Source organism: Borostomias antarcticus (assembly GCF_949987555.1).
Source record: "Borostomias antarcticus genome assembly, chromosome: 3".
Taxonomy (NCBI): domain Eukaryota; kingdom Metazoa; phylum Chordata; class Actinopteri; order Stomiiformes; family Stomiidae; genus Borostomias; species Borostomias antarcticus.
This window is the reverse complement of record NC_140236.1, coordinates 9,048,816-9,075,288: the sequence shown is the minus strand read 5'-3', so window position 1 is coordinate 9,075,288 and position 26,473 is coordinate 9,048,816. Positions and strand designations below refer to the sequence as shown.

The following is a 26,473-nucleotide window of genomic DNA, read 5'->3' as shown; positions in this document are numbered from 1 at the left end:
GAGAGAAAGAGGGAGGAGGGGGGGTGGGAGGGAGAGAGAGGGAGGGGGAGAGAGAGAGATATGGAGGGAGGGAGAAAGGGGGGGAGGGTGAGAGAAGGGGGGGTGCATAAAAAGAGAGAAAGGGAGAGAGAGACCGAGAATTAGAAGACAAAACTAGAGCAATCTGCATGAGCTCTCCATGGCAACTTTAACAGCTCCAAAGTTTCGTCCACTAACCTGGTGTCGAACACTGACTACGTGACAACGTGGCGTGTTTCAGCCATTTCTGTTCTGTCTCTATGCAGGCTGGTTCCAGGTTCATAGTGACCCAGCTGATGAAAGACTGATAAACTATCGGGTAAGAGATGGCTTAGAGGGAGTCTATATTGAGTCGGAGTGAGTCTATATTGAGTCGGAGTGAGTCTATATTGAGTCAGAGCGAGTCTATTTGGGATTGTACTTGATATGCACTGGAACTCATCTGAGTTGGAGAGCTGAATCTGTCTTCCAACACTCTCTCTCACTCTCTCTCTCTCTCTCTCTCTCACACACACACACACACACACACACACGGGTCACACCAGGACGCTCTACTTTACACCGTCCCTGCTGGAGCCCGGGGCATTAGAAACACAAACACACACACACACACACAGACACACAGACACACACACACACACACACACGCACACACATACACACAAACACAGACACATGAAAGTGTTCACGTGCATGCGCACTCACAACACACAAATATAAACACACACACACACACACACACACACACACAGACTTGTGATATGGGGCCAAGCTCACTGAATAAGGCTTTTGTTCAAACAAACGCACTCACGCACACACACCTAAACACACACACGCATGCATGCACACACACACAAACAAACACACACAGATCTGATATCTCTGTCAGTCATTAACTCCAGACCACACCCTGGGACTCTGGGTGCAGAGCGGTCATACCGGGACGTGTGTGTGTGCGTGTGTGTGTGTGTGTGCGTGTGCATGTGTGTGTGTGTGTGTGTAGAGCATGTGTGTATACTGTATGTGTGCACACATTTGTGTGTGTGTGTGTGTGCGTGTATGTGTGTGTGTGTACCTGTGTGTGTGTGTGTTGGGGGGGGTGTGTGTGTGCAGATTATGTGTGTATATGTGTGGACACATCTACAGTACATCTGTGGGTGTACGTATGTGTGGTTGTGTACACACAGTATGTGTGTGTGCGTGTGTTTGTGTGTGTGTGTGTGTGTGTGTGTGTGTGTGTGTGGGCGCGCCCTTGCGCGTGTGTGTGTGTAGATGTAAAGGCAACCTTACCAGCTTCTTTATTTATTGGTTTTCTTGGTCTGAGACAGTTAAAGTGATACACCTTGCACCTGGCATGCTGAGTAAACGCACACGCACACACATGCCAGCAAACTCAACCACACAAGTATCTCCGCTCCATTGCATCGTTCCGTTTGACTGAATCTTCCATCTCAACTTGGCTTCTTCCTCCAGTGGGGAAGGGCCTGCTGCTCTCTTCTGTCTGATCATTTCTCTTTAATCTCTCACTAGAAGGATGAGGCTCGCCATCTAGTGGACAGTATGAGTCAGTGCTTGTTGACAACACTTTCTCAGTGACGTGTCTACCGTTAACACCCATGGTTAGGTTTAGTATTCACTACAGGCAGAGGCAGAGAATGAGGGTCGAGGGTGTACTTCTTCCTATTATCTGCTTTCAGTGGTGCGAGCCCCCCCCCCTCCCCTCCCCCCCACAGACACACGCGCGCACACACACACACACACACACACACACACATACACACACACACCCTCATTGTATCTCAATTAGCATTAAGCCCCTCGTCCAACTAAGTGTAACCCTGACCATCCCTCTAAGGCCAACCCTATACCCATAAGTCTAATGACCCCTGACCCCAAGCCAATACACTACTACACACACAAGCACACAAACCTAGATGAAGTTTTATGGTTTTGTGTTTTTACTCACAAAACCATAGACAGATGCACAGAATGTGTGTATGTTTGTTTGTGTGTGTGTGTGTGTGTGTGTGTGTGTGTGTGTGTGTGTGTGTGTGTGCGGGTCACAGTGCGGGGTCCACAGATGGTCACACAATCGTAGTCTTACCTTAATCCTGACAGGGGTTGGAGGTTAGGACGTGGAGTGGGGCTGGCATGGTTTAGGAGTGTGTGTGACCATAATCCCATTACAGGTTCGTAAGCAGCAGGGGCTCTGGATGCGCCCACCTGGTGTAATTCAGTATTCGAACAGCAGGTGGCGCCATCGCTGACTGCTCCCCCCGGTGGCATGGTGGTACCGTGACCTATCACAGTGTTATTTGGCTGGGGAGGGGATGGGCCATATTCCAATCTGGATCATAGAAGAAAGAGAGAGAGATCAACTGTAATCAGGTCTGCTGAGCTGGGCTGAGAACGGTCCAGCTGGTTTTAACATGTCGGCTGTCGACGTGGTGCCGTTTGGGCTGAGGGGACGTCTGCCCGCACCCATGGCCCTGCAGAAGGATGGATGTCTGGACCTCAGACCAGTGTGCCCTCTTGCTTTCCTCTTGCATGCCTGAGAGCAATAGTGTTCCTGTGTGCGTTTCAGTGTATGCACTAATGTACCTGTGTGCCTGCCTAATTGTGTGTGTGTGTGTGTGTGTGTGTGTGTGTGTGTGTGTGTGTGTGTGTTAGTGTGTGTGTATTAGGAATGTGCCGAAAGGCACAGATAATGCCTTGGAAACAATTTTTTTCCTATCCAAAGTCTCATTATTATTTAAACACATGCACGTCATCTGCATTAGCATATTGTTATGTTGTTGAGTGAATCATAGGAGACGCTGCGTTAATCCGATAAGAGACCATTAGCAATGGCCACAGAGAGGCAGTAAGAGAAGGACACTTTTTCACTCACCCGTTGTCATATAAAGTTGGAAGGTCAAGCAGCAAGTTTCTTAATTCAGCTAGTGTTAGCTGCTCATTCCGTTTTGGTAGGTATGGATTTGAAAGCACATTGCAACGAGTAACGTTATTGTCAACTAGACAATAACTTCAAAAAATAGGCTGCACTCAGTCTGAGGCGAAATATGGCTTGTGGATCTTTACTACGTACGTGGTACTGCCGGCATTGTCGTAGTACTGCATTGCACATTTTGCAGCGCACTTTATTTATGTCCAAACAAATTTTTACCCACTTCATATTGTTGTCTGACTCTGTGAGAGCGAATGTTGCTAGTCATGTGACAGCTGGCACTGAAATGGTAGCACAGCGCCCTCTACTGTTGGATTTAAAAGTTGTTTCCCCTCACACCCCAGTAATTGAGAACTCATTATCTCCGTTGCCTCTGGAGTCAGTTAGAGTATTAGAATTTGTAGTTTTAATTATAGGCTAGCATATATGTTGATTTCATTCATAGTGGTGAGGTGACCTCACCATTTTGTAGGCTAGCATGTCTGCCATTGTGGGGTGTAGTCCAAAATCTAATTAAAGTATTGTGTAGCCTACTGTACACACAATGGCTGTCCAAAAAAGTTTGCTTAACCCTTTAGCGCAATAAGTTACAGTGGGCTTGGCTTCGTTTTTTTCAGTTGAAAAAAGTTTGCGACTGAAATTATGACACTTTAATGTCTGTCCTTATTCTTTAGACCAGAGTCTAAAAGTACAGAATGAGGATGTGGAAATATATTTCAGAACTAATTATATGCCAACATAAATCAATCAATGTGATGCGTTGAAGGCTCAAAATTGCATTGCCAATGAATATTAGGTTAGACAATACGATTTAACACACCTTCCTGTATGAACACTTCCGGTTTCCATCTGAATACAGATAATTTTGCTGGCTCAACAGATACAGATACAGATGACGTCTCAGTGCATCCCTAGTGTGTATACAGTACACACGCAAACTACATGCATGTGTTTGCCTGCCTACTAATATGTGTCTGTTTTGTGTGTTTGTGTGTATGTGTTTGAAGTGTTTGTGTGTGTCACTCCAGCTGTGGCAAATCTGGGTTTGTTCTAGGGGCAGATGGCTTAGCCCTGAATCCTATTAGTCTCTCCTCCTCTCATGAAGAGTGGCTGGGCCTGGACTCGCCTGGGTGGCCATAGTGAGCTCATCTCCCCTGGAGGCACCAGCCCGGGTGTCTCTACTTCTCCACATCTTCGTCTCCTCCTTGTCCTTCTCCTCCTCCTCCTCTTCCCAGGCTGAGGGTCTGTCTGGGGGAGGAGCAACCATGTCTGGAGTGAAGGTACCGTCATGGAGGGTGCTGGGAGGTTGCGGGGTGGTTAGCTAATTTGATTGGGGCTAGAGAGAGAGAGAGCTGCGGAGAAAGTTGAGAGAGTGGAGAGAGTTAGGCAGCGGAGAGATACGAGTCAGCATGAGAAAGAGAGAGACAGCGGAGAGATACGAGTCAGCATGAGAAAGAGAGAGACAGAGAGAGTGAAAGAAAGAGAGGGAGCACAGTGTTAGAGGGGTAGAAAGAGTTTGAGTGGAGAGAGAGATGGAGAGTGAATGAGTGAGAGAGAGGCAGATGGAGAGGTAGAGAATGATGCACAACTGGCGATGCCCATGACAGATTGTTCCAGTCTGTTGTCTGATTGTCAGTGCTCAACCGACAGCAAGATCTATACCAGTTTAGACAATACACCAACCTGTCAACGCTTTCCTAGGTAGCGTAGCATCATCAGGGCCTACCTCATGCACCCTACCATGGTTCTAGGTAGCGTAGCATCATCAGGGCCTACCTCATGCACCCTACCATGGTTCTAGGTAGCGTAGCATCATCAGGGCCTACCTCATGCATCCTACCATGGTTCTAGGTAGCGTAGCATCATCTGGGCCTACCTCATGCACCCTACCATGGTTCTAGGTAGCGTAGCATCATCAGGGCCTACCTCATGCATCCTACCATGGTTCTAGGTAGCGTAGCATCATCACGGCCTACCTCATGCACCCTACCATGGTTCTAGGTAGCGTAGCATCATCAGGGCTTACCTCATGCACCCTACCATGGTTCTAGGTAGCGTAGCATCATCAGGGCCTACCTCATGCATCCTACCATGGTTCTAGGTAGCGTAGCATCATCAGGGCCTACCTCATGCACCCTACCATGGTTCTAGGTAGCGTAGCATCATCAGGGCCTACCTCATGCATCCTACCATGGTTCTAGGTAGCGTAGCATCATCAGGGCCTACCTCATGCATCCTACCATGGTTCTAGGTAGCGTAGCATCATCAGGGCCTACCTCATGCATCCTACCATGGTTCTAGATAGCGTAGCATCATCAGGGCCTACCTCATGCATCCTACCATGGTTCTAGGTAGCGTAGCATCATCAGGGCCTACCTCATGCATCCTACCATGGTTCTAGGTAGCGTAGCATCATCAGGGCCTACCTCATGCATCCTACCATGGTTCTAGGTAGCGTAGCATCATCAAGGCCTACCTCATGCATCCTACCATGGTTCTAGGTAGCGTAGCATCATCAGGGCCTACCTCATGCATCCTACCATGGTTCTAGGTAGCGTAGCATCATCAGGGCCTACCTCATGCCGCCGTCAGCTCCAGATCCCCTGGTCTGAACGCTGAGTCAGCACACTGTGGTGGTGTTGATCTGCTGTACCCGTATGCTGGGTCTAGTTATAGCATGGATCTACTGGCTGGCTTGACACACACATATGTTTATATTTGTGTATGAGGTACTTTACTGTAAATGTAAAGTATATGTACAGTATATGTACAGTATTTGTGCACATGATATATAAACGAGGTCATGCTGTACATTTCAACAGTGTGCTTCATTTCTTTATTTTGAAACTTTATTTAAAAGGGTCAATGTACAATTAAAACATAAATGCCATCATTTGATGCATCGTTCCAGATTATATCTTAGAGCTAATTCACATCTGCTGCCCCTTGGCAGATTAGAACACATCCATTTATAAAGATCTCTGTGTGTGTGTGTGTGTGTGTGTGTGTGTGTGTGTGTGTGTGTGTGTGTGTGTGTGTGTGTGTGAGTTTACCAAGATAGGGTGAGTCGTGGGCTGGGTTCTATAGACCCAGTGGACTCGGATCACCTCCCCTTATCTCACTTCTCATCTATCTGGGCTGACAATGTTGTGAAAGCACATCTGTGAATGATAGAGCATGCTGGAGAATGGGCCTAGTCCCCACTCTAAGAGGTCTTGAGGGAAAAGGGCTATTCAAATAAAATAATTTACAATGTTTATGTTCTGGTTGTGCTGTCTGTGTTGCAGATGAAACTTTTGATTCGATTTTGATGAGAAAAACGTTCTTGCCCACGTAGGATGGGGAAATCATCTTTGGCTTCAGACAAATGACTGCAATACTGTACTTACTACCCCTGAAACTGGAAACTGGATTCATACAATAGCCATATCATGAATGTCTTCTCCAGGGACAAAAAGGATCTAATTCAATATTATACAAATCTATTGTTATGGGTGTTATGTAGTGGAAATTACATTTAGTGCGGCTTCATACATCATATGTCAATGATGTCATTCTTTCTCTTTCTACCATTCTCTCCATCTCTATTTGATTCCCTTTCTTCCGTGCGGAGGACAGACTAATCTCACTAATCTCCCATGGCTCTATTACTAATACCTTCCACTTAGGCACAAATGGTAGACTTGTGCGTGTGTGTGTGCATGTGTGTGTGTGTGTGTATGTGTGTGTCAGTGTGTGTGTGTGAGAGAGAGAGAGAGTTAACCATGCTCTACTGTCCCCCATAAAAACCTAAGAAGAAGCCTGACAGTGAAACTACCCAGATCAATAGAGCTGAGGCCAAGCCCAAAGTCAGGAAGAGTGAGCTGGTCTCAGGGGAGGTGGAGAGCACCCTGTCCAAAAGTGTTCTTCCACCAAAAACAACTGGAAACCATACACAACATACTAAAACACACACACACACACATTCCTACTGTATAATACCTACCTAACTAACCAATGTTTACCCAGCGAGTACCTGAAAACATCAATATTAATAAAAAGTTATTGCCTGCATGGGGCGCCCCAGTGGCTCATTGGTTAAGGCGTGTACCACATGAAGGCTAGTCCTTATCGCAGCGTCCCAGGTTCGAATCTGGCCTGGGCCCTGTGCTGCATGGCCTCCTGCAACAATAGTACATGAGAGCCATGTTGACTCTACTGTGGTAACACAATGCAATGAGTTATTGGCCTAGGCTTGTAAGCCAATCACCATCAAGGTGGGTGTGGTCTTAAAGCAGGTCATCTTCAACCGGGACCAATGACTTTGCAGCGGGAAGTCTTGCCATATTTATTTCTGCCAGGGATGTCTATTTTTTCACGACATCCTTTTCTCATGGTATGAAAAAAAAACATTGTATTATATTTATTGTGTATACTGTACTGTATTCTAAAAACAAAACAAACAGACAAAAACTTACTTTTTCCCCCAGTGAACAAAAGTGAGAGCAAAAGTGATGCCACAGGGGAAGCAGACCTCCATCCAAAAAGATGGAGCCAGCCTCCTTGTTCCAGATCAGAAGAAGAAATTCAGACTTCGTCACCAAGAAGAAAGGTGAAAGAACAATAGAAGTTCAATATCAATCATTGCTAATGCTAAATGTTTTTGTGCAGTAGGTGTACCTTTCAAAACATATGTGAATAATAATGTAAAACTGTGCTAATGTAGAGGAATATCATACTATATTTCTTATAGTGTCTGTTTATGAGTAATACTCCTGTGTGTGTGTGTGTGTGTGTGTGTGTGTGTGTGTGTGTGTCTGTCTGCATCTACGTGTGTGTGTGTGTGTGTGCCTCTTCTCCAGCCTCTAAGCCTGAGAGTGAGGACAGCGATTGTTTACAGCAAATTTGTATCAACTCACTGCTACTGTTATATTTTCTGCCTCTCTCCATCATGTTTTTCACTAATAATCCCTTTTTCACTAATAATCTATCCCTCCACCTCCTTTGTGATGACTACTTGTCTTTTTCTATACATGTACCTCCACCCTATCTCTCCAAGTCTGTCTGCAGCTCTGTCTGTGATAGAGTGATGGTACAATTCAGTCATGATAGTATAAATGTGCTAATAAATGTGATGCTATAAATGTAATGGTATAAATGTGATGGTATAAATATAATGGTATGAAGTGTGATGATATACATGTGATGTTATAAATGTGATGGTATAGATGTGATGGTATAAATGTGATAGTATAAATGCAATGTGATGGTATAAAGGTGATAGTACATGTAATTGTATAAATGTGATGGTATACATGTGATTGTATACATGTGATAGTATAAATGTGATGATATAAATGTGTCAGCATAAATGTGACAGTATGAATGTGATGTGACTGTGAACATTGTATTGGTATCTGATCAATATCTGATGTGCCTGCAAAGATGTGATGTGCATAACCATGGTGGATGTGCGTAACCGTGGTGGGTGTACAGGAGGCGGAGCGACCACTATCGCCGGAGGTGGAGTTCAATGACATGGAGGAATTTGTCCTTACGCCAGCCCCTCAGGGTGTGACAGTGAAGCGTAGTTACCTGAGATAAAAGAGGGATGGACAGAGGCTTCTTCCCTACCTACTACCTCCACCTGGATAACAACAAGAAGGTGAGGGCCGGGAGAGCGTTAACCCTCCATGGTGGGCTGGTCACACTGTTCCTAAATCCTCTAACATAAGCTATACTATAAACTGTAATCCTGCAATGAAAGTTATGAACAAACAAATATGCAGTTATTGAAACGAATGCCAACTGTCTATCTAGACATCAAAAGGAAAAGAGGTAAGTCTTTCATTCCCTGCTCCTCTTTTGTCCATTGCTCTCTTCCCCTCATCCCTATCCTTCCCTCCTCTCCTCCCCTCATCCCTCTCTCCCCTCATCTCCTGCCCATCCCTCTCTCCTCCTCTCCTGCCATCCCTCTCCCCTCATCCCTCTCTCCCCTCCTCTCCTGCCCATCCCTCTCCCCTCCTCTTATGCCCTCCTCTCCTCATCCCTCTCTCCCCTCCACTCCTCCCCATCCCTCTCTCCTCTCCTGCATCCCTCTCTCCCCTCCTCTCCTTATCCCTCTCTCCCCTCCTCTTATCCCCTCCTCTCCTCCCCTCATCACTCTCTCCCCTCCCCTCCTTCCTCCCCACATCCCTCTCTCCCCTCCTCTTAATCCCTCATCCCTCTCTCCCCTCCCCTCCTTCCTCTCCTCCCCTCATCCCTCTCTCCCCTCCCCTCCTTCCTCTCCTCCCCTCATCCCTCTCTCCCCTCCTTCCTCTCTCCCCTCCTCTCTTATCTCCTCCTCTCCTCCCCACATCCCTCTCCCCTCCACTTATACCCTCATCCCTCTCTCCCCTCCTTCCTCTCCTCCCCTCATCCCTCTCTCCCCTCCCCTCCCCTTATCCCTCTCTCCTCTCCTCTCTTATCTCCTCCTCTCCTCCCCTCATCCCTCCTTCCTCTCCTCCTCTCATCCCTCTCTCCCCTCCTGTGTGTGTGTGTGTGTGTGTGTATGTGTGCATACAGTCAACAGTAGATCATAGTTTCTGTCATGTCTATCACTGGGCATTTAGAATATCTTAGAATGTTACTGTGAACTGTTTATCGGTTATTCATGTAAAAAAATCCATCCATATAGACACTTGGTGGTCCTCCGTCTTGTACTGTATGTTGAATAGTTTGATAATCTTGAAGTCATTGACTTTCTAACTCTCCTCTTTTGTTTCTCGGATTCCATGAGACCCATGTCCTAGGATTCGAAGGCCAAAGATGTCTGTATTATTCCCGGGATAGATTATCTTATCCTATTTTCACTTTATTCTATGTTTTGCTTTTAATGCTATTATTGTCTTATTATCATTCTCATTCTTGTTTTATCTCTACACTATTTCTTACTTGTCGTCACTGTATATGAGGGCAACCTCAGTGTCCTAAGAGTTTAAATAAAGGTTATTGAATTGAGTCCCCATGCGACCATGGAATGTAAGTTCTGAACACTCTAGCCTTATCTAGAAACAAACATTAGGCCCTTATACTGCTCTGCTGATCCAAAGGTGAATGTTCCGTTACTAGAGAGAGATGGGAACTCAGGTGTATTACGATTGGGTTGGGAAAGGGCCATTTTCATCATTCCAATGCCATTTAATGGGTAAATACTGCCCCCGACTGGTCATGTGGAGACACTGCAGATGTCTTGAGCATTCATGCAAAGGTGAGGCAGTTTACTCTAAATGGCTGAGACTCAGGCATATAGAGATTAAGAGAGATTAACTCCACAACCAACCTACTGTAACTGATACTGATGTTACAAATAAAGGAATCCTGAATCTTGATTGTGTGAGCAGTGTGCCAGCCAGTGGCGTATTTTGGCATGGGCAACATGGGCAGCCGCCCAGGTATCGGTATCGGCATCTCGGGGGGGCGGCAAGAGGAGCAGAAAAAACTCCGCTAAGTAAACCGCGTCCTCCCCCGTCAACAAATCGCACGTCAATCAGAATTGCCTGTCAGCACCCCGTAGCGGGGGGTTCGCCTGGGGTGGCATTGAAGATAGAAACGCTACTGGTGCCAGTTTGATCCTAACTGGCACCACGAGTAGTATCCTCAGTGCCGATTGGTTGGAGCTGAAGCTCACTGATCAAGCGAACCTGTGTGCTTGATGCAGACTAGCTGTGTGTCTCATTTTTCCTCAGTTACATATCGATGCAGTTTGGACGCATCGCGGACGACATGTTCACTCTGGACTACAGGTACCCCATGTGTGCCGCCCAGGCCTTCGCCCGCACCCTCGTCCTCTCCAGCTTCAATGGCAAAGTGGCATGTGAATAATGCTACCTCCACTTACTCCTGACCTGGAAGTGCTAGACAGACCCTCGCGTCCCCAGTGAGGTGACCTATGGGAAAGAGAGTTCCAGTGCAGGGTCTCTGTCTGCTCTATCCACCAACACCTAGAGACTTTGACAGACGGACGGGTCGTCCATTCTCTACAGATTGCTTTCCAGGAGGGGTTCCTTCCGTGGACCTGGTTGAACATGGTCAAGAGTCAATACGTCAACACATCACATGCGTGCTCTTCTCATGTCGCAGCATGCCTCATACCAATCATGTTTGACCACAAACACTCCACATTCATGCTTGCAGTTGCAGGTGATAGATGGTGCTGTTGAGTAACTGGTGGAGGTCATGCTTTCTCTTATACTCCCCCTTGTGGGTGAGAAACAGACATACAGTTAGGACTTCCTCCAAACTCAGAAGTCTGTTCAGTTCCGTATAACACTCTATCCTCTCTGCTTCACACCTGTTCAACTCCACCAAGCCTTTTGGAAGATGGTGCTTGGAGGACAACGTTTAGATGCACTAAAATTACATGAATAGGCAATACTGTAGTGTTACCATAGCCACCACTCAACGTAAGCCTAGCTAGCTCGCTAAACGGGTGTGAATGAACTGGATATGGCTACAGCCTTTCATTGCACACAGTAACCAGACACAGAAACTAACATTTTCAAAAGAACATAGGAACAGATACCCATACCTGTGGTGATACGAGGTATTTTAGTAGTCTACCCAGATGAGTTGTGTTTGTATTTTTCTTTCTCTGTGTGTCTTCACTTTTCCAATGTTTTGTTGGCTTTATTGAGGTGGCTGATGAATGGAAATTGTGTTTTTCACTTTCTAACAGCAGATAAATTATATAGAGAAGGGGTTATTCTTAGTGGTTATGCTTGGACCATCATGTTCTCATATTAAACACTTATTGCACCACAATACAAGAGTTTTCCTATTTGGCAGGGACAACACACACCATGGTCTACATGCTACCAGTAATATTGTGTTGAGTTTGTAAATGATGACATTAGGCTGTCTTGCTCGCCAGAGGAAGATTAATCACATAATTTGTAAAAACGTCAAGATGTTTCTAACTGTGTTCTACCAAGGGAAAAGTGTACACATTATGTGTCTTAATTAATCTTTGGGATAGCACCCCCCCTCCTCCTACCCGTGCTTGTCATCGGGATGTGGGCGGGGTTTGCGCGGTCCACAAACTTTTGTTGTGTACGCGTGTTCCGTAGCCACGCCTCTTATTTTCTCTCTCCCGTCTTCTCCAGCGCCGCGAGTTGAAATCATTCCAAACTCATACTTAGCATACCAACTTTCTGTCAAACTTGCACACAATTCGGGAAAAAGGACAACGGGCCAAACAACTGGACACAGTGAATGAGCGCTTCGTTAAAACCGTCCTCCCGAAAGCCGACGCAGGACGCCGCTGAGAGGTGAGTGTTCCCGACGGAGCTCTTTGTTGTTTTCACCAACTTTCATGCAGCTGCTACGCGCGCGCCTGAAGTTTTTCGGATCTTTGTCATATTTCGCATTTTTCCGGCCGCATTACTGAGTCTGCGGTACGGAAACGAGCGAGTGTTTGCGAAGCTGAGCATATTTTTTGCTAACTCTGAATATTTTCTTGTAATGGCGGTTATTTTCAAGTCACTTGTTGGATTTTTTCCTGTGCTTCAGTTTGGCTAGCTAGCTTAGCTTAGCGCTAGATCGGTTGTGCTAGCAAAATGTGGTGATAGCTTTGGGGCATCATGTTCAAACGTATGTCTAACATTAAGTTAGCCTGTCTATTCAACACAGCACCAGCTTAGTGTCGTGTGACGTTAGTTAGGAAATTTGCCAGATAGATTCAGTAATTCAGTTGCACTGTTGAGAGTGCATTTGTTGCTAGTTCTTTATAGTAGCAATTTGTATTGTTTATAAATGGAGTATACAACATGTTCAGTGATGGTCTCACATGAAGCAGCTGGCTTGTGCTGTGTGAGTTACATCAATGTAGTGAGATTTTATAAATACTGTATCAAATGGTTCTTCCTTTGATTCATGTGCATACATCTGTTGGTAGGCGTTCTCAATTTGTAATTAAGAGTGCTAGTTGTGAAACCCATCAGACAAGACCTGTGACAGGTTTTACTGGTTCTGTTACGTTTCAGAGAAGGAAGGAGTTTGAGTTAATCTCGAAACTGCTCCGGCAGCTGCACGTCCTTCTCTCCGTGTGCCTACTACTCCTTCACGACAATGCAGGCTCAGTGAAAATGAATGGAGAGTGGGCCACCGGGGAGTTGCTCCCTAGCTAATCCGATTCTTCTAACTAAAAACCACAGTGCCCCTGTGTGAGGAGAGCATCAAAGTACTCCCATGCTGTGCCTGGGTCTGCATGTGGGGACTTTTCCATCCCTCATCTCCAGGACTCTAACCTGTGGGACATCAGGAGAGAGTCTACATGATATTGCCAACCAGTGAGCACAGAGTACATCCAATACTGCAACTCACAGCACCCCGGCAAGTGTGTGTGTGTGTGTGTGTTCGCTTACCTCATGAGCTGTATTTAACTCCCGAGTTGCACTGACTCCTTCTGTGTCCCCCCACACAAACACATGACCTTTTGCTACAGGGAGCTAAATTGACACCAGCAGAGTCAAGAGTCGGGAGTGTAGGCTGTGCAGTTTACAGTGTGTGTGTGCGGTCCTGCAACTTGCAGAGCTCTCCCCACGGCCTGTCTCAGTGAGCATTTCCGCTAACCGTGCCGCCTCTTCCGATAGCGTCCCGCTCAGGCCTCTCCGTCTCCCCCAAGCCCTCGTCTGGGGGGGGCTGCTTCATCCCCATGGCAACAGCACGGCTCCGCCAGGAGGCGGTCAGAAGTTGGAAGGTCTTGTTGTGAAGCTCGCCACAGCAGGGGAAACCGCTGAGAGCCTCTGTGGCGAAGGCCATATTAGCCGCGTTCTGGAAAGCATTACACACTCCACCACCAGAGGCCTTTTACATGGAGAAGCCTACTGAGGTCTGAGGAGCATTCTCCACATTCAAGAATGTGCAGTTTCCTCAATGGAGGCTAGTTATGGGCAGCTGTAGTGGAATCGGTAGGAAAATGGCCAATGTGACTGATTATTAGAAGGCCTGGTTTTAGGTTTAAGAGTTATCCAGTACTGTAGCCTAGCCTTAATGGAGGAATACAGAGTATACCCACTTCTTTATCCACAGACACACAGTATACCTACATCTTATCCACCAATGATGTAAAAACTGGACAATTTAAGAATATTTGCTGCTACAGTTTTCCCACTTCTTAAGTCACCACTACACAACCGGAGTTATTCTCTCAATGACTCATACATGGCCTGCATTACTGACTCATAAAAGGCCTGCATTACTCATGAAGCATTAAGCCCAGTTTAAACCTTGTGCCGTTTACTTGTTTGAAAAGAAAGACAAGTCTGTTACTATTAATTACACTTTTCCTCCAAAGTAGCTTACAAAAACTCCCAAAAGACCTGTGCTTTGACCTCAGTGAAACATGGTCAGGTCTAGACTAGGCCTATGTTGACTTTGGTTTCTGGTTTATTCATACATCATCATCATCATGGAGCATACTTTATGTACATGGATGTATGAAAGGGTCACCCCAAGGAAGCTATTTAAAGCTTAGCAGAAAACAAGGATAAGTTCCTCCACGGGAGCTTGCAATAACACATTAAAGACTGGAACCCCCCCCCCCCCTCTGTGATTAATAAAGTACACTGCTACTAATGAAAGGCATAAACCTAGCTTTGCCCACACCTAGTAATGTTGAAACGGTAGCAGAAGAATTGGGAGTCAGGCTATTCAGACTTTGTATTCACTACAGGACAGAGTGGATCGAGCTGGAGGTTCTGTCATTGACCTTGGTTTAGTAATGTCTTTCATCGATTTACGAGGTCCCGGTGTTTTCTCACAGCATCGTTGGCCACGTCTTTGACCAGGCAAAGCCAGGCCTATTAATACCCCCGGCCGTTCCATGAAAGCCGTAAACCACGTCTGACGAATACGACCCCGCGCCTCGCAGTGCACGGTGACATCCCGAGCCTTAAAAATCTGTCGCCTTGTGTGGCAGCCCAAGGCTCTAACCCGGGGCCCGTCTGGCCCGCATTGCGCCTCCTTCATCTGCTATCACATCAGCAAGATTCTCAAGTCTAACATTCTCTTTCTTTCTCTTTCGCCCACTCTCACGCTCTCCTACACTCTCCAGGTGTGTTGTGGGCGGAGCCGCCACCATTGCGTCGGAGTGGAGTTGCCGTGGCAGCCCTGAAGCAGGGCAGGAGGATGGCGGGGAAGAGGAGGGGCAGGGGGTGGTTGGCGAGAGGGGATTGGACGGGGATCCAGAGGGTGTGTGGAGCCCGGACATCGAGCAGAGTTTCCAGGAGGCACTGGCCATTTACCCTCCCTGCGGGCGGAGGAAGATCATCCTGTCCGACGAGGGCAAGATGTATGGTGAGTAGACGCACAGTTCAAATTTACAAGAATAGCTGCACACTCATGTCTCCTTGCAGTGAATATTAGGGCTGGCCCGAGTAATTCCACTATTTGTTCGGTAGGTTGGTATTCGTAGCTTAACTAAGTATTCAGAGCTTTTGGGGGGGGGGGGGCAACAAAACTTGGCAATACTAGCTCAAACCACAATAGTTGCAGTATTGGAGCTGATACTGTGCTCATGTACTTCTAAGAATTTCCCAATACTCCAAACCGATATTAACGTCATTATAACATTACACTTAGTGACCCACGTACGCTCAACTGAACAGGGATATCAGCAATGGAACCAGCATGATTGAAAATATTGCTTGTGTTTCCTCCCTCACAGCAAAGGTCTGTCTCATTCTCTCCATCTCAGAGCAGCTCCTTGCACATATGTGACAGATGTTGCGTAATACCGGCTCCAAGAGCGAGGCAGAGATATCTCTTCTGATAATTAGGAATAGCGAAAATGACTCTTAGACAAATATCTTACCCTCATTGCAAGTTAGAAACGGCCTATAAACAGGCTTCGTAAGTGCAACTCAAGTGTGTTGGTGGGGTGAGAGTTTGAGCGTGTAGTAATAGCTAAGCTACGTTTGAAAGCAAACAGCAAAAAATGTTTTTAAAAAGTAGAATTCCACCCTAGAACAACATTAGGCTCAACAACTAGACACCCACAAAACAATAAAGAAAAATGTGGTTTGCTTGACTATAGTTGCTCCATGTAGGCAAAGCATATTCACAAAGTGTGCATTTATGTGAATTTGCTGCGTTGTAACGCGTCGACAAATCCCTGGAAGCAAAATAACGAGGACTGCAACAAACAAAATTTCTAGGACGATGGAAACTCGAGGAAGGTGCACCATGCTACCCTATGAAGTTAGTTCAACAAAGCGAAAAATATGCGATCACACAGTCATACAAAAGATGACAACCTACGCACAGTTGTTTCAATTACCTGAGTTATTTGGACTTCTTGCGGTGTTGCAGCAACTGATGGAAACTCACTGTTGCTGGTGCAGGTAAATCCTTGATTGCACAGTATTTTGGGATTGTCTGTGTTTTCTTCAATAGCAAATATAGCTTGATACACAGGGTCTGACTAATGTTCTGAGTGGCAAATGTTCGCTTGAGAGATAATGATGGCTACCGCTGTTCTGCCGAATTCCGACTCCGTTCGCCTCCTCATAGCTCAGTTTTGAGCAATGCATGCTGGTCAATTGAGTCTTTCAAACAGTGTCTGTAACCACCATATTCAGTTTATTGAATTTATAACTAAAAATAATGATATTTTCTGGTTTGGTTTAAGGTCATTGCACATTACGTGTTTAGAGGCTACAAAATCAGACCTCAATTCTCCTTTAAGCCATTTCGAATTTTTGATTGATTTTGGTTGGCTATCAGTCTCTAGTTCATAGTGGTACAAAATAGACTTTTATAAAACCAAATTGGAATTGGTTTTCAAGATGTAGCCTACATTAGAACGCGGAAGTGAAGCCTAAACTTGTCAGCAGCTCCACAAGCCTACACAGGATAAAATAAACCCATACACGATTAAATCATGAACAAATACTCAGCTAGCAAGCTAAACAATCTAGCAAGCTTACAATCTAAAGTAGCAGGAGGCAGATGTTGCTCATTTGGACAACAAGGGGCACATTGCTCCGCTTGTCACCGGTAGACTAATATAGACCATGCTATGCTGCCACCCATGGTTTGAGAACGAGTACTCGGGTATTCGTTCGGAAACACCAAAGAGTATTTGAAGCCTGTAAAATGGTATTCGGGACAGCCCTAGTGAATATTCATATTTAGAGCTGAAACGTTGATTGAACTTGGTTAAATAAATATGAATATTCACCGCACGGAGACATGAGTTTGCGGTATTCTTTTGAATTTGAATGGTACTATGTTGCCCTAGCCAGCACCTTATTTTGAATGTTTGCATGTCTTTTTTGGATGAGCTTTTTTTGTCATTAAGTAGAACAAACACATGCACAGGCTGCGTTCCGAATTCCATACTTCTTCTTTTTACTACCAGTACGTACGATAGCTGCCCCTAGAAAGTATGCACTTTGCACATAGCATGCATACGATTGGCACATACCACTTTGTCACATCATTCCGCCTTGACATTTGCCCACATCCGTCGCAGTCCATCAAACAACATTCGCCCACAGCTGTCGCAACTTGCACATGTGATGTCATTTCCACTGTGCAATGGATTGTGGATCAGAATAGCCAGAAATGTCTGCTGGCTTGCATACTGCAAAATACGGCCGGATTTATTAGGACATCCTGGTATTTTTGCCATACTGCATGTGGGCATGTGGCATACTATGCATTGGGACATACTACATCCTTTTTTGGCATACTATATAGTATGGAGCCAAACACACGCGCGCCTCATGTCTGGGAAAACTAATTCAGTATCGCACTCAAGCAGGAACACAGAACTCTAGCCTGGTAAACCAGACTCATGGCAAATTTTTTTTTGACTGTTTCACTATGAGTCTGGACTTTCACCGGCCCAGAGCGATTTGAGTTTTCCCAGAAAATGGGGCACCAATTAGGGACTGCATTTTAACTGCTGTTCCGCCCCCAGTCCCTGACTGGTTCTCGTAGATGATGATGATGCGAAATACAGTCATCCGCAAGTAGTAGAACAGTAATGGCAGCTCCCGATGCAACGAGCGGTAACATTAACGTTAAGAATAAACACAGCCTTAAGTAAAGCTATTGCAGAGATAGACTCAATAACAACAATTAAAGTAGAACAAAGAGTATGCACTAGTGGAGTTTCACAGCGGAAAATACGTTTTCGCCGTTCTTCCAACTGGATTTGTCAAAAGTAGAAGGAGTTTGTCTGTCAAGGCAAGTACTCCCGCGCACTCAAATCGCTCTGGGTGGGTGATCAAATCGCTCTGGGTGGGTGAAAGTCCAGACTCATAGTGAAAACGTTTTTGGTTTACCAGGCTACTTTCAATACTACGAATGTGCGTTCTCTCTTCCACCCTCCCTTTGAGAAAGCTGGGTATTAACGTGAAGAAAGGGAGGAGGGAAGGATGCATGTATATTGAATTCAAACATGACCTCAGTGTGTTGTTAGCCGCCAGGGGTGCAGACTTGTCACCTTTAGGTGAAAATAGCCATTTTTAATCCAAAATAGGTCATTTGTTTGATCTGTGTATGTATGGGTTTGCATGTTCTTCACCTTTTTCACCTGTGATTGGTTTGCCCCTCTGAGCCACGTCACGGTAGTAAGAGCCACTGAACACTAAATGGTTCAGTGCGTCATCATACTGGGCGGAAGTGCTGTGTAGTCTGGTTGGTGGGCAAACGGACTAGAAACCTGTTGTGATGTCATAGGTGGCAGAGGGTAGTCTGCCTCTGAAGCGGTCGGAGGGTATAGCGCGGGTCAAAAGGCTGTCCCTGGCCTGTCTCTCAAAGTAACGTGTTGATTGGCTTAAGTGCCACTGGGCTAATGGTTACCTACACTATCATATGCCAAGAGGCACCTGTGGTTTCAACATTGACTTTTATTCAACACTGCTTATTTTAAGGCACTCTTGGTGTCTGTATGTGTATCTGTCCATCTGTGCTGGCGCGCTGTGTGTGTTGGCGTATTTTGACCCTCCTCTCCTCCCGTAGAACAGGCCTCGGCCAGCCGCCAACATTCCTCGCATATTTCCCTTGGCTGAGGGATGACATTCCTGCATGCAGTAGCCTGTGTCGCGTGGTGTGTGTGTGTGTGTGCGCGTGTGTGTGTGTGTGTGACGGGATATGTGATCCCATGCGACAGAAAGGGAAGGTTTGTTTCAGCGTTCCGGTATTTTCTCCTTTTGTGGAAGTGTGGGCTCACAGGGCCGTCCTCCCTCCCTCCATGAGGACACACACAAACACACACCGACACCACGTCCAGACACATTCTCCTCTGCCCCTCGCTGCTCGGCTCTGTGTGTGAGTGTGTTTGTGTGCGTGTGTGTGTTTCACCCCTACACCATGATGTCACCTGTGGAGCTGGATAACTGTCACACAGTGACTTCCCCAGTCAGCAGGACCAGTAGACACAGCCAGTATACCAGTGGACGCAGCCAAACAACTTAGATACTATAGATAGATAGATAGGATACTGTAGGTAGCCCTCGGGAATAGTAATCTTATCGTGGGATCTCAACGATATATCGGGAAGTACCGCTCGCAGCCTTGAGGGAGTAGTAATCCTACTCATTGACGCATGTAGTATGGTCTATAGTAGTATGGTCTATAGTAGTATGGTCTATAGTAGGCAGGTCTCCCATGGGGCCTTGAAATCCTTGAAAGTTAGTGAATTTGAGAAAAAAAGGCCTTGAAAGTGCTTGAAAATAGACAAATAGACATGGGTCATTGAAAGTGCTTGAAAATAGACATGGGTCACAGCTTGAATTTATATATTTTGTGCAAAAATGTTAGATTATTATTTTATTTTTTTTATATGTTACGTTGTCTGCATGTCTCCCACCATCTTGAGAGTCGCGCCACCTGCCCAAAAACAGTGCGGTCAAATGTTTCTGGCGGCAGGCAAGATATAGGCTAGTAAGTAGCTAAGCGAACTTCCAGCTATGCCGGGAAAATGCAAATTCCAGGATGCGTGGCTCGATAAAGACATCTACAAAGGCTGCTTAAAGATTCACTGGACATGCATATGGCCCGATGCAGAGCCTCCCTACTAGCACAGTACATAAAGCCGACGGGACACATTGGTCGTAGTTTGGTAAATTTGCGACAGTACCAACAGCTGAAGTTGTCGACACCGTGCCTATATAGTCGCAAAATAACCTACCTCAAGGAGACTGTACGGCAACGTTGCTGTCACTGCTGCTGAAATACATAGCTATGATGTAATTAAATAACGTGACAATGCTGTTACATCACAGTCCCACCCTGACTTTATTCAAACCTCTCTTTTTAATAGTTGTCTGTGAGCGGCTAGTACTTATTATAAAAATGTGCATCTTGATCCGCGTCTGAAACTATGCCGTATTGGGTCCTTGAATTTGAGGGAATTGGGCCTTGAAAGGTCCTTGAAATGTCCTTGAATTTGATGTTGCAGAAGGTGTGGGAACCCTGAGTAGGGTTGCAAATTGTAGGCATGTCCCTGAATCGATCATTGGTAATGTTAATGATCAATCAATCGATTAATTTTAATTAAAATAGAAAAAAATAAAATAATCCAAACACCAAAAGTGTTTTTTTTTCTTAATCAAGGCTTTATTGCGGACAGACAGGGTTATTGTTTTTTGCTTGCTGCACAGCTCCTCCTCGCAAACACTGAGCCAATGGTGGGTTTGCTGCAGGTGAGACGAGGAGGAGAGAGAACTTGTCCGAGTGAAAGTTCTTCAAGTGATGGAGCATTGCTGTTGTCGTTGTGTTGTACGTGTACACGGCATCACAATATTTGCAAGTGGCTTCTTGTCCTTTCTTTTTGAAGTGGTCCCACACAGTGCTATGCTTGGCCTGCTTCATGTTTCAAAATATGCCGCTGTTGATTTCTCTGCATTTCTCCCGAGATGGCTGCTTCGCTACCACGTTGTTTGATAGTAGGTCGAGTAAATTTCACGTGCTCGAACAAATCCTTAACGATCAATGAATTGATTTCCGATTCATTGTTTGCATCCCTAGTCGATAGTCCCCCTCCGTGCACAGGCAGTCCCACTTTGACCTTATGAAATTAGGAGAGTAAAAGAGAACGATATCTAGATTTTACCTATCGCTTCATTAATGTTACCAGGTTCCCTATTAGCATTGGGTTTAAATACGAAATATCGCCAAGTAGGCACTTTTGCCTTTGGCCTCACTTTTGCTTTCCTTAGTGAATGTTTCACAGAAGCTGCTGTAAGTTTGAAACCCTCATTGCCATGTCTGTTGATCATGTTTAATGCAAACAATTTGAAACATTATTCAAAAGCCGTTCTAATTTAAGCTGAACAAACCCTTGTAAAATGTCCTTACCTGCAGCACTACAAGGCAAATTTGCAAGAGGTATAGGCAATCTATTTACTAGGCCTATCCTCCAAAAACTATAATTCTGAACAGATGTCATTCAAATTTCTCAGTGTAATGGTGAAAAGCCTATTTTTCCACTCCATATGTTCAGGTGGCAGAGTAGCGAGCTACCTCATGGGCATCAATCCGCGAACCTCCTTTAGGCAAAAATCCATTATTGAAATTCTGATTAAAATACTTCAACAGCGATTTATATAATTGTATGATATTGGATGGATGTATGGTCTTAGTCTGAGTCTATTCGCATACTGAAATCTCAAAATGCTCCAAAAGGCTTAATTTATGCAGCCTTAAGAGGTCCCTGGTTCAAGACCAACAAAAGTGTTTTATTTTCTGTCCTCGTTAGCTTGAGTGAGAGTAATGACAACAGTTAATCAATTATTTTCCAAACTGCTTTAATCATTGAAAAAGCAGTTTTTCAACTGCTGGACAACTTCATGGCACTAAATAATTGCTTTTATGTCTTCTAGTGAGGATTTAGGCCACACCACAGCACTGAGACTGCTCTTGTTAAGGTCTTCAGTGACATCCATTTAAACACAGACAATGGCATAATTTCAATCTAAGTATTACTGGAGCTCAGCGCTGCATTAGACACAGTTGACCACAACATATTACTAGGCCGACTGGAAAACTGTCTAGTGCTAGACTGGTTTGAATTCTACTTGAAAGACAGGGACTACTTTGTGTCTATAGGTAATTACAAATCTGAGCGGACAAAAATGACCTGTGGAGTTCCCCAAGGCTCCATTCTGGGGCCACTTCTGTTCAACATTTACATGTTTCCACTAGCTCAAATTATATAAAACAACAGAATGTTACCATGGCTACGCAGACAGCACACACATTTATATCACCATATCACCCGGGGGCTATAATCCCATACAAGCGCTGAGTAAGTGCATTGAACCAATTGACGATTGGATCATGTGCCAGAACTTTCTTCAACTAAACAAAAATAAGACTGAAGTAATTGTCTTTGGAGCCAAAAAAAGACCGATTAAAAGTCAGCGCTCAGCTCCAATCAGTAATGCTAAAAACTAAAAACAAAACTATAAATCTTGGTGTAGTCATGGACTCAGACCTGAATTTCAACAGTGACATTAAGACAATTGCAAAGTCAGCCTACTATCACCTGAAGTATATATCAAGGATTAAAGGATTTATGTCTCAGCAGGATCTGGAAAAACTTGTTCATGCGTTTATCTTCAGTAGACTCGACTACTGTAACGGTGTGTTTACCGGTCTCTTTAAAAAAATTGATCAGACAGCTCTAGCTGATTCAGAAGGCTGCTGCTCCAGTCCTCAAGACTCGAGCCAAGACTAAGAAAGTGGATCGCATCACTCCAGTTCTGATGTCTTTACACTGGCCTCTTGTCTGTCAAAATAATTTACTTAAAAATACTGCTGTTGGTTTATAAAGCTCTGAATGATTTCGGGCCAAAATATATTTCTGATCTGCTGCTACTTTATGAACCATCCAGACCTCTCAGGTCATCTGGCACAGGCCTGCTTTCTGTCCCCAGAGTTAAAACAAAACATGTAGAAGCAGCTTTCAGTTTTTATGCTCCACATATCTGGAACAAACTTCCAGAAAACTGCAGGTCTGCTGCAACTCTTTTCTTTTAAATCAAGACTGAAGACTTTTCTTTTTGTCGCTGCTTTTTATTAAATCACACAATTATTCATTCATACACTGCACTGTCACTTTTATTCTCCATTTTATTTTTCCTGCATTTTGTTTTAAATGTCATTTTTTGCATTTCGTTTTATATGACCATTTGTGTCTTTTGCACTTTGTCTTGATGCTTTTAATGTCTCATGTAAAGCACTTTGAATTGCCTTGTTGCTGAATTGTGCTATACAAATACACTTGCCTTGCGGTCTACTATTCTATTTCCGGGGCCTATTACGAATATGGAAAAATCTAATTAGAAAAGAATCATTCTTGTGCAATAGCAACAATAATATTTCATCAGGAAATTAGGGTTGAGTGGGGCTCGCACAGGCACTTCGGGGGCTTGGGTGGGGCGCATGAGTGCGCAGGTGCTTCAGTAGACCCAGACAGCCTGCATCGTGTGCGTGCTGTTTTCTGTATCTTCAGGTGAGCTATTGTGGTGTAAATGTCTAAAAGTAGTAACTCGAATGTATAGTGACTGTGTAAGAATAATAGATTGTTGATAATGCAAATGTGATATGCATCTCGGAGTTTAGCAAGCCACGTGACATGGCGTGTTGAATGAAACCATGCTTCACCTAGAAACACAGAAGTTAGCCAGGTACCCGCGTGTAGCCTACTAGGAGTTGTGAAGGTGCAGAATATCAGTGTGAGTGTTTCGAGAATGTTATTAGTATAAGAGTGTTCTGAGAATTATCCTGTTAGTCGACATTTGAAGGTTAATTCAAGTTCAAGTGTTAAAGTGTCTGTTAAAGTATGCAGGTGCGTCAGTAGACCCATACAGCCTGCATCATACTAGCTACGTGACTGCTGCACAAGTGATGTGGGTGTGCTGTTTTCTGTATCTGCGTAACGACAAATTTATATAAAGAAGATCATTATTTTAACCATATACCCGCCTGGAAATCCCTTTTTGGTGTTCACGGGTGCAACACGCACCAGACATGGAACACAAACGGGGATGGAAATGTTTTTGTTAGGGATGGAAATGTATCTGTTGGTGACTGTTGGCGTTGGTTGGATGGCTCGACAGCTGCATTTTAAACTCTCAATATTATAGACTATGCTACTAGCTAGGGCTGGGATAAATGATTATTTTGGTAATCGACTAATCTAACGATTATTTTTTCGATTAGTCACGATTAGTCATTTGTTCCAGTCATGCCTTGAATCTCTGCTTTCTGTAGGCACTGCTCCTCTTCTGGCCTCTAGCTAGAGTATTGCTTCAATAATTCACTTATTTGTTTATCTTATCTACAATCTACACCATCCATTAATTATGTTTTTAACTTTTAACCATTAAATGCAATATAAATTATCCCTTTTTTACTATTTTCAGTCATGTTATATGATATTTATCATGATATTTATTGAAGCCTAATAATTTATTGTGCACTGAGAACTTGTGCTACAATCTGCTTTTGTTTACTTGGACTAAAAATAGGGACAGATAAAAACAGAAAAATGTATTAAATATCTAAGGTATGCTATAGTATTCCTTCTATAATTCACTGTGCTGCACTGTACTCTCCTACAATTACTTATCATAGTCTACCTATATATTTTCAGCTATTGTAGCCTACATATTTAGTTATATAAAAACGACCACAAATCATCACTATGAATTCTGTGAAGTGTCGCCCTGTAAATATTGCATAGCGATGCCTCATCATTGTATGAGAATTCCATATTACTGTACCAACGTTACTGTATATAGGAGTTGGAATAGGAGACGTAGCCCCACTCCAGGATACCAAGTCGCAGCGCTATTGTCAAAATTAGCAACCCAGTATAAAACCGACACAACGCCGCTAGATTTGAAAACTGAATTGTTTAGAGGACACTTTGAGCTACAAAGTAAGCTAAATTGTTATCACCAAACGTTGTATACATTTACAGTTTTTGTGACGTTGGCGCCTCAGAGTGGGTGTTAACGTAGCCCATTCCTAGCGTTCTCTAGGAGGCACCACGAGACGTTTGTTTTGCAAGCTTTATCATAGGCTACACTTCACTAACGTAGCCTACATGGCTGTCTTCCGGCATTCAAACCAGAGTTGACTTTCAAGGAGTGTAACTAGTCTGTCTGATATCTGGCTAAATAAAATGAATAATACACCAGACCAGACCATAATAATACACAACTAAAAGGCCCATGTATGTATGCTTTACGATATGTTAGCTAGTAGTTAGCTACCCGTCTGCTGCTGTAACGTTACTCTGCAGCTGGCTTGGAATGGACACTCAGCTGCAGAGCTACTGAGACATATAACAACGTAGCCTACTTCCGGCAGCCTGTAGTACAGGACATGAACTAAGCTAGTAATTTTTGAAAGATAAAGAGGCATATAACTCAACTCACCCGTCATCCGAAGAAATAGCCCCCATATGTTTCCTGTTCTCCCGCATTGTGGTGGTGCTGATATCCAACTGGTTTTTACATAGTTTGCATCGCACCGTCTCTTGTTTTCACTGAAGTACTCCCATACTTTTTATACCTTTGGTCGCACCTTTTCTCCACGTCTTCACCCTCATTTTCTGTCTGTTCGGCATTAACATTAGTCGTTTTGTCACCACCAGCTCTCATCATTAACGTTAGGTAGTCTACCCATTTCGCACAAGGATCTTGCTCTGGTTGACAACCACGTTACTCCTTGTTGATACTTTCTCCTTCTCGGTCTTAAATTAACAGTTGCGGCAGAATCAAAGCGATACTGCCTCCAGTATTTACTGTGGTGGCCCGTGTATTTACAGGTAGCACTAGCTAACTATGTAGCTAATGTGTTGAGCGCCAGTGAAAAAGGACTTGAGAACAGACAAAATGAGGGTGAAGTGGAGAAAAAGGCACGACCTAGACTTTAGAATGTGTGGGAGTATTTCACCCAAGACGAGCCCAAAAGGACGGTGCGATCATGCAAACTACAAAAACGAGTGAGCATTGTGTAGCATCAGTTAGCATTGTGTACTTTTGAACTTGTTACATTAGAACCGACTTCATCGACGCATAAATTACACGTCGACGAATCGTCCCAGCCCTACTACTAGCCAAGAAAAATATACCCTTGATTGCTGTAGCTCAAACGCGTAAATCACCTGTTTGATGTGCTCTTTAATGGTGGTGTGATATGCGTTTGCAATTTCGCGTGTAATCGCGGATCGTTTTCCTCATTCAAAAACGTAGCCATGGACCTCCGCGCTAGTGTTATCCAGGCTATAGCCTACGCATCACAGTCGGCAATATTTTGCCAGCTTTCCTGCCTTTGGCAGCATGCTTGTATATGAAGTAGAAGAGATGTTTGTATATGAAAGTCTGAGAAGTAAAAAAGAAAAAAAGATTTAAACAAGATCCATTTGATTTTTTTCCTTTTTAATTACACTCACTGTTATTGTACTGATGACAGCGGTGTTAAGGATTATGACCCCTTGTCAGTCTTTAATAACACTATAAC

At 44.5% G+C, this 26,473-nt stretch overlaps 2 protein-coding genes across 2 annotated transcripts in view; both read left to right on the top strand.

Annotated features, from left to right (window-relative positions):
• Window positions 1-10,807, top strand: part of LOC311307172 (adenosine receptor A3) — a gene marked incomplete at both ends in the record, with an annotated part of 24,564 nt that extends 13,757 nt beyond the window's left edge. Inside the window, 2 exons of the mRNA XM_084435972.1 lie at window positions 10,327-10,405; window positions 10,672-10,807. Coding sequence (XP_084292098.1) covers window positions 10,327-10,405; window positions 10,672-10,807 — 215 coding nt within the window. The remainder of the gene's footprint in view (window positions 1-10,326; window positions 10,406-10,671) is intronic.
• Window positions 10,808-12,086: 1,279 nt separating this feature from the next.
• tead3a (TEA domain family member 3 a) overlaps window positions 12,087-26,473 on the top strand; it is a 31,699-nt gene continuing 17,312 nt past the window's right edge. The window contains exons 1-2 of the mRNA XM_084462125.1: window positions 12,087-12,252; window positions 15,039-15,280. Of these exons, the coding sequence (XP_084318251.1) occupies window positions 12,197-12,252; window positions 15,039-15,280 (298 nt within the window). The 5' untranslated portion in view covers window positions 12,087-12,196. The remainder of the gene's footprint in view (window positions 12,253-15,038; window positions 15,281-26,473) is intronic.